The sequence below is a fragment of the Petromyzon marinus genome, chromosome 72 (assembly GCF_048934315.1).
Source record: "Petromyzon marinus isolate PM22_M1 ecotype Great Lakes invasive population chromosome 72, UKy_Petmar_22M1.pri1.0, whole genome shotgun sequence".
Lineage (NCBI taxonomy): Eukaryota > Metazoa > Chordata > Hyperoartia > Petromyzontiformes > Petromyzontidae > Petromyzon > Petromyzon marinus.
In genome coordinates this window covers 897,304-907,303 of record NC_133738.1, presented here as the reverse complement: position 1 = coordinate 907,303, position 10,000 = coordinate 897,304, and the positions used below count along the sequence as shown (strand labels likewise).

Sequence of the window (10,000 nt, the reverse complement as noted above, 5' to 3'; positions counted from 1 at the left end):
GATGGAGTGATGTGGTACAGGAGGACGTGGAGCTGAGTGGACTTGCCGATGACTGGTACCAGCGGTGTCAAGATTGGCCTCTGTGGAGGAGGCTCGTGAAGGATGCTATTGGGCAGTTGGAGGCAGTCGCCCTCCAACAACAACGGAGGGCGGAGGGGCGACGCTCAGAACAACGAGCGGAGCGCCAGGTGGCTAAAGCACAGCAGGTTGGCACAGTAAGGGGCACAGGTGGTGCATCAGCCAGTCATCTCAGTCAGTCGACCCGTGGCACCTGGGTCTGCCCCGTGACCTCCTGCCAGCGGGCGTTCGACACTTCACGTGATAGCCTCAGGGTGCACATGGCCTGGCACAAGCGTCGTGGTGACGTCACCGCCACTTAGTGGTGAATGGCGGTTGTTGTTGTGTGTCTGTCACGTGGTGTAGAGGGCGGTTAGTGTTTGTGTGTGTATGTGTGTGTCTGTGTGTGTCTGTGTGTGTGTGTGTCTGTGTGTGTGTGTCTGTGTGTGTGTGTCTGTGTGTGTGTCTGTGTGTGTCTGTGCGTGGTTGTTGTTGTGTGTGGTTGTTGCTGCTGCGTACTCTCCAGGTAGCTGAGGATCTTGGCCTTCAGCTCTGCCGTCTTCACCGCACTGCGGTCACAGATCACCTGCACGGAACAACAACAACAACCACCACACACAACAACCACCACACACATCAACAACAACCACCACACACAACAACAACAACCACCACACACAACAACAACAACCACCACACACAACAACAACAACCACCACACAACAACAACCACACACACATCAACAACAACCACTACACAACAACAACAAAAACAACCACCACACACAACAACAACAACCACCACACAACAACAACCACCACACAACAACAACCACCACACACATCAACAACAACCACCACACACAACAACCACCACACAACAACAACAACAACCACCACACACAACTAAACAACATCAACAACAACCACCACACACATCAACAACAACCACCACACACAACAACAACAACCACCACACACAACAACAACAACAACCACCACACACAACAACAACCACCACACACACAACATCAACAACCACCACACACACAACATCAACAACCACCACACACAACAACAACAACCACCACACACATCAACAACAACCACCACACACAACAACAACCACCAGACACATCAACAACAACCACCACACACAACAACAACAACAACCACCAGACACATCAACAACAACCACCACACACAACAACAACAACAACCACCACACACAACAACAACAACCACCAGACACATCAACAACAACCACCACACACAACAACAACAACCACCACACAACAACAACAACCACCACACAACAACAACAACAACAACCATCACACACAACAACCACCACACACAACAACCACCACACAACAACAACAACAACAACAACCACCACACACAACTAAACAACATCAACAACAACCACCACACACATCAACAACAACCACCACACACAACAACAACAACCACCACACACAACAACAACAACCACCACACACAACAACAACAACCACCACACACATCAACAACAACTACCACACACAACAACAACAACCACCAGACACATCAACAACAACCACCACACACAACAACAACCACCAGACACATCAACAACAACCACCACACACAACAACAACAACAACAACCACCACACACAACAACAACAACCACCAGACACATCAACAACAACCACCACACACAACAACAACAACCACCACACAACAACAACAACCACCACACAACAACAACAACCATCACACACAACAACAACCACCACACAACAACAACCACACATCAACAACAACAACCACCACACACAACAACAACAACCACCACACACATCAACATCAACCACCACACACAACAACAACCACCACACACAACAACAACCACCACACACAACAACAACCACCACACACATCAACAACCACCACACACAACAACAACAACCACCACACACAACAACAACAACCACCACACACAACAACAACCACCACACACAACAACAACAACAACAACCACCACACACATCAACAACCACCACACACAACAACAACCACCACACACAACAACAACAACCACCACACACATCAACAACCACCACACACAACAACAACCACCAGACACAACAACAACAACAACCACCACACACATCAACAACAACCACCACACACAACAACAACCACCACACACAACAACAACCACCACACACAACAACAACAACCACCACACACAACAACCACCACACACATCAACAACAACAACAACCACACACATCAACAACAACCACCACACACAACAACAACCACCACACACAACAACAACAACCACCACACACAACAACAACAACCACCACACACAACAACCACCACACACAACAACAACAACAACAACCACCACACAACAACAACAACCACCACACACACAACAACCACCACACACAACAACAACAACCACCACACACATCAACAACCACCACACACAACAACAACAACCACCACACACAACAACAACAACAACCACCACACACAACAACCACCACACAACAACAACAACCACCACACACAACAACAACAACAACCACACACATCAACAACAACCACCACACACATCAACAACAACCACCACACACATCAACAACAACAACCACACACATCAACAACAACAACCACACACATCAACAACAACAATGATGATAGTCATGATGATGGTGGTGATGGTGGTGATGGTGATGATGGTGGTGATGGTGGTGATGGTGATGATGGTGATGATGATGGTGGTGGTGATGGTAATGTGGGTGATGGTGATGATGGTGGTGATGGTGGTGGTGATGGTGATGTGGGTGATGGTGATGATGGTGGTGATGGTGGTGGTGATGGTGATGTGGGTGATGGTGATGATGGTGATGATAATGATGGTGGTGATGGTAGTGATGGTGGTGATGGTGATGATGGTGATGATGGTGGTGGTAATGGTAGTGATGGTGGTGATGGTGATGATGGTGATGATGGTGGTGGTGATGGTGATGTGGGTGATGGTGATGATGGTGGTGATGGTGGTGGTGATGGTGATGTGGGTGATGGTGATGATGGTGATGATGGTGATGGTGGTGATAATGATGGTGATGATGGTGGTGGTGATGGTAGTGATGGTGGTGATGGTGATGATGGTGATGATGGTGATGATGGTGGTGGTAATGGTAGTGATGGTAGTGATGGTGATGATAGTAATGATGGTGGTGATGATAGTAATGATGGTGATGATGGTGGTGGTGATGATGATGGTGATGATGTGGCTGATGGTGATGATGATATGGGTGATGGTGATGTGGGTGATGGTGATGATGGTAATGATGTGGGTGATGGTGATATGGGTGATGGTGATGTGGGTGATCGTGGTGATGGTGGTGATGATGGTGGTGATGGTGATGATGATGGTGATGTGGGTGATGTGGGTGATGTGTGTGATGGTGATGATGATGGTGATGATGTGGGTTATGGTGATGTGGGTGATGTGGGTGATGTGGGTGATGGTGGTGATGATGATGGTGATGATGTGGGTGATGTGGGTGATGGTGATGATGATGGTGATGATGATGGTGATGGTGGTGATGATGATGGTGATGGTGATGATGGTGATGGTGGTGATGATGATGGTGATGATGGTGATGATGGTGGTGATGGTGATGGTGATGTGGGTGATGGTGATGTGGGTGATGGTGGTGATGATGGTTATGATGTGGGTTATGGTGATGGTGATGTGGGTGATGTGGGTGATTGTGATGTGGGTGATGTGGGTGATGGTGATGTGGGTGATGGTGATGATGGTGATGATGGTGATGGTGGTGATGATGATGGTGATGGTGGTGATGATGATGGTGATGATGGTGATGATGGTGGTGATGATGGTGATGATGGTGATGGTGGTGATGGTGGTGATGGTGATGATGGTGATGGTGGTGATGATGATGATGGTGATGATGGTGATGATGGTGATGGTGGTGATGGTGATGATGGTGATGATGGTGATGGTGATGATGGTGATGATGGTGATGATGGTGATGGTGGTGATGGTGATGATGGTGATGATGGTGATGGTGGTGATGATGATGGTGGTGATGATGATGGTGATGATGGTGATGATGGTGATGGTGGTGATGGTGGTGATGGTGATGATGGTGATGGTGGTGATGATGATGATGGTGATGATGATGATGGTGATGATGGTGATGATGGTGATGGTGGTGATGGTGATGATGGTGATGATGGTGATGTGGGTGATGGTGATGATGGTGATGATGGTGATGATGGTGATGGTGATGATGGTGATGATGGTGATGGTGGTGATGATGATGGTGATGATGATGGTGATGATGGTGATGATGGTGGTGATGGTGATGGTGATGTGGGTGATGGTGATGTGGGTGATGGTGGTGATGATGGTTATGATGTGGGTTATGGTGATGGTGATGTGGGTGATGTGGGTGATTGTGATGTGGGTGATGTGGGTGATGGTGATGTGGGTGATGGTGATGATGGTGATGATGGTGATGGTGGTGATGATGATGGTGATGGTGGTGATGATGATGGTGATGATGGTGATGATGGTGGTGATGATGGTGATGGTGGTGATGGTGGTGATGGTGATGATGGTGATGGTGGTGATGATGATGATGGTGATGATGGTGATGATGGTGATGGTGGTGATGGTGATGATGGTGATGATGGTGATGTGGGTGATGGTGATGATGGTGATGATGGTGATGATGGTGATGGTGGTGATGGTGATGATGGTGATGATGGTGATGATGGTGATGGTGGTGATGATGATGGTGGTGATGATGATGGTGATGATGGTGATGATGGTGATGGTGGTGATGGTGGTGATGGTGATGATGGTGATGGTGGTGATGATGATGATGGTGATGATGATGATGGTGATGATGGTGATGATGGTGATGGTGGTGATGGTGATGATGGTGATGATGGTGATGTGGGTGATGGTGATGATGGTGATGATGGTGATGATGGTGATGGTGATGATGGTGATGATGGTGATGGTGGTGATGATGATGGTGATGTGGGTGATGATGATGGTACCTGTGATGGAGTGAGCCCATCACGGTTGGGCCGGCTGATGTCGGTTGCCGGGTGAGAAGCCAAAACTCGGACCACGCCAGCGTGGCCGAACTTGCAGGCAAAGTGCAGCGGGGAGTCGCAAGCCTGCAGACACACAGAGACACACAGAGACACTCAGACACACACAGAGACACTCAGACACACACACAGAGACACACAGAGACACCCACTCATAGAGACACACACAGAGAAACACACAGAGACACACAGAGACACTCAGACACACACAGAGACACCCACACACAGAGACACACAGAGACACACAGAAACACACAGAGACACATGAAGACACACACAGAGACACACAGAGAGATACAGAGAGACACACAGAGACAGAGACACACAGAGACACACACAGAGACACACACAGAGACAGACACAGAGACAGACACAGAGACAGACACACACAGACACACACAGAGATACACACAGAGACACAGAGACACCCACTCATAGAGACACACACAGAGACACACACACAGAGACACACACAGAGACACACAGAGACACTCAGACACACACAGAGACACTCAGACACACACACAGAGACACACAGAGACACCCACTCATAGAGACACACACAGAGAAACACACAGAGACACACAGAGACACACAAAGACACTCAGACACACACAGAGACACCCACTCATAGAGACACACACAGAGACACCCACTCATAGAGACACACACAGAGACACACAGAGACACACAGACACACACAGACACACACAGAGACACAGATAAACACAGACACACAGACACACACAGACACGCACACAGAGACACAGAGACACCCACTCATAGAGACACACACACAGAGACACACACACAGAGACACACACAGACACGCACACAGAGACACACAGAGACACCCACTCATAGAGACACACAGACACACACAGAGACACTCAGACACGCACACAGAGACACACAGAGACACAGAGACACCCACTCATAGAGACACGCACACACAGACACACAGACACGCACACAGAGACACACAGAGACAAACACAGAGACACATATAGAGACACACACAGAGACACTCAGACACACACAGAGACACACACAGAGACACTCAGACACGCACACAGAGACACACACAGAGACACAGAGAGACACACACACAGATACACACAGAGACGCACACACACACAGAGACACACACAGAGACACACACACACAGACACAGAGACACTCAGACTCACACACACACAGAGACACACACAGAGACACACACACAGAGACACACACAGAGACACTCAGACACACAAACACAGAGACACACACAGAGACACACACAGAGACACTCAGACACGCACACAGAGACACTCAGACACGCACACAGAGACACACACAGAGACACAGAGAGACACACACAGAGACACACACAGAGACGCACATACACACAGAGACACACACACACACAGAGACACTCAGACTCACACACACACAGACACAGAGACACTCAGACTCACACACACACAGAGACACACACACAGAGACACACACACAGAGACACACACAGAGACACTCAGACTCACACACACACAGAGACACACAGACACGCACACAAACATACACACAGAGACACACACAGAGACACACACAGAGACACACACAGAGACGCACACAGAGACACACACAGAGACACTCAGACACACACACACAGACACACACAGAGACACTCAGACACGCACACAGAGACACACACAGACACACAGAGACACACACAGAGACGCACACACACACAGAGACACACACAGAGACGCACACACACACAGAGACACACACAGAGACACAAAGATCAAAGACAAAGATCCCCCATATAGCCTTAACAGACTGTAGGGGCAAGTGCTGTTAGCGAGCACCTATAAAGGCCGGTAACGGTACACGAGGGGGTGGGTGGCCAGCACCACGCCCGACCGCCTTTGTCTCCCTAGTGGCAATGTTTACACACCGCACCAGGTACTCATTTGAGGCTGAGTCGACCTAGGGGAGGCCCGGGACCGGTTCAGATAATCGTCACTGGTGTTGGCCGTGAGCGGGAATCGAACCCGGGTCGCCAGGTTCATAGCGCAGCGTAGCGCTAACCACTACACTACCGCTCCCCACACACACACACAGACACTCAGACTCACACACACACAGAGACGCACACAGAGACACTCAGACACACACACACAGACACACACAGAGACACACACAGAGACACTCAGACACGCACACAGAGACACACATAGAGACACACATAGAGACACAGAGACACACACAGAGACGCACACACAGAGACACACACAGAGACACACACACAGAGACACACACACAGAGACACACACAGAGACACACACAGAGACACATAGAGACACACAGAGACACGCAGAGAGACACACAGAGATACACAGAGACACGCAGAGACACACACAGAGACACACACAGAGACACGCAGAGACACACAGAGACACACAGAGAGACACACAGAGAGACACACACAGAGACACACAGAGAGACACACACAGAGACACAGAGACCAACACACAGACACACACAGAGACACAAAGACACACACAGAGACACACAGAGACAGAGACAGTGAGAGTCAGAGACACGAAGTCTCCCGTGCCAGGCTAGGTGCACCCTCTATCTCCTGCAGCAGGCCAGGAACACGCTCTACCTCCTGTACCAGGCTAGGTGCACGCTCTACCTCCCGTACCAGGCTAGGTGCACGCTCTAAACCTCCTGTACCAGGCTAGGTGCACGCTCTAAACCTCCCGTACCAGGCCAGGTGCACGCTCTAAACCTCCCGTACCAGGCTAGGTGCACGCTCTAAACCTCCTGTACCAGGCTAGGTGCACGCTCTAAACCTCTTGTACCAGACTAGGTGCACGCTCTAAACCTCCTGTACCAGGCTAGGTGCACGCTCTAAACCTCTTGTACCAGACTAGGTGCACCCTCTAAACCTCCTGTACCAGGCTAGGTGCACGCTCTAAACCTCCCGTACCAGGCCAGGTGCACGCTCTAAACCTCTTGTACCAGGCTAGGTGCACGCTCTAAACCTCCCGTACCAGGCTAGGTGCACGCTCTAAACCTCCCGTACCAGGCCAGGTGCACGCTCTAAACCTCCTGTACCAGGCTAGGTGCACGCTCTAAACCTCCTGTACCAGGCTAGGTGCACGCTCTAAACCTCCCGTACCAGGCTAGGTGCACGCTCTAAACCTCCCGTACCAGGCCAGGTGCACGCTCTAAACCTCCCGTACCAGGCTAGGTGCACCCTCTAAACCTCCCGTACCAGGTCAGGTGCACGCTCTAAACCTCCTGTACCAGGCTAGGTGCACGCTCTAAACCTCTTGTACCAGGCTAGGTGCACGCTCTAAACCTCCCGTGCCAGGCTAGGTGCACGCTCTAAACCTCTTGTACCAGGCTAGGTGCACGCTCTAAACCTCCTGTACCAGGCTAGGTGCACGCTCTAAACCTCCTGTACCAGGCTAGGTGCACGCTCTAAACCTCCTGTACCAGGCCAGGTGCACGCTCTAAACCTCCCGTACCAGGCTAGGTGCACGCTCTAAACCTCTTGTACCAGGCTAGGTGCACGCTCTAAACCTCCTGTACCAGGCCAGGTGCACGCTCTAAACCTCCTGTACCAGGCTAGGTGCACGCTCTAAACCTCCTGTACCAGGCTAGGTGCACGCTCTAAACCTCCCGTGCCAGGCTAGGTGAACGCTCTAAACCTCCCGTGCCAGGCTAGGTGCACGCTCTAAACCTCCTGTACCAGGCTAGGTGCACGCTCTAAACCTCCCGTACCAGGCTAGGTGCACGCTCTAAACCTCCCGTACCAGGCTAGGTGCACGCTCTAAACCTCCCGTGCCAGGCTAGGTGCACGCTCTAAACCTCCTGTACCAGGCTAGGTGCACGCTCTAAACCTCCCGTGCCAGGCTAGGTGCACGCTCTAAACCTCCTGTACCAGGCTAGGTGCACGCTCTAAACCTCCCGTACCAGGCTAGGTGCACGCTCTAAACCTCCCGTACCAGGCTAGGTGCACGCTCTAAACCTCCTGTACCAGGCCAGGTGCACGCTCTAAACCTCCTGTACCAGGCTAGGTGCACGCTCTAAACCTCCCGTACCAGGCTAGGTGCACGCTCTAAACCTCCCGTACCAGGCTAGGTGCACCCTCTAAACCTCTTGTACCAGGCTAGGTGCACGCTCTAAACCTCCCGTACCAGGCTAGGTGCACGCTCTAAACCTCCCGTACCAGGCTAGGTGCACCCTCTAAACCTCTTGTACCAGGCTAGGTGCACGCTCTAAACCTCCCGTGCCCGGCTAGGTGCACGCTCTAAACCTCCCGTACCAGGCTAGGTGCACCCTCTAAACCTCCTGTACCAGGCCAGGTGCACGCTCTAAACCTCTTGTACCAGGCTAGGTACACGCTCTAAACCTCCTGTACCAGGCTAGGTGCACGCTCTAAACCTCCTGTATCAGGCTAGGTGCACCCTCTAAACCTCCTGTACCAGGCCAGGTGCACGCTCTAAACCTCTTGTACCAGGCTAGGTGCACGCTCTAAACCTCCTGTACCAGGCTAGGTGTCACGCTCTAAACCTCTTGTACCAGGCTAGGTGCACGCTCTAAACCTCCCGTGCCAGGCTAGGTGCATGCTCTAAACCTCCTGTACCAGGCTAGGTGCACCCTCTAAACCTCCCGTGCCAGGCTAGGTGCACGCTCTAAACCTCCCGTGCCAGGCTAGGTGCACGCTCTAAACCTCCTGTACCAGGCCAGGTGCACGCTCTAAACCTCTTGTACCAGGCTAG

The 10,000-nt window shown here is 51.1% G+C and overlaps 1 protein-coding gene across 1 annotated transcript in view; it reads right to left on the bottom strand.

Moving 5' to 3' along the window:
• LOC142906950 (uncharacterized) overlaps positions 1-10,000 on the bottom strand; it is an 88,057-nt gene that overhangs the window by 32,346 nt on the left and 45,711 nt on the right. The window contains exons 6-7 of the mRNA XM_076055754.1: positions 5,160-5,282; positions 577-643 (exon numbers count right to left, since the gene is read on the bottom strand). Of these exons, the coding sequence (XP_075911869.1) occupies positions 577-643; positions 5,160-5,282 (190 nt within the window). The remainder of the gene's footprint in view (positions 1-576; positions 644-5,159; positions 5,283-10,000) is intronic.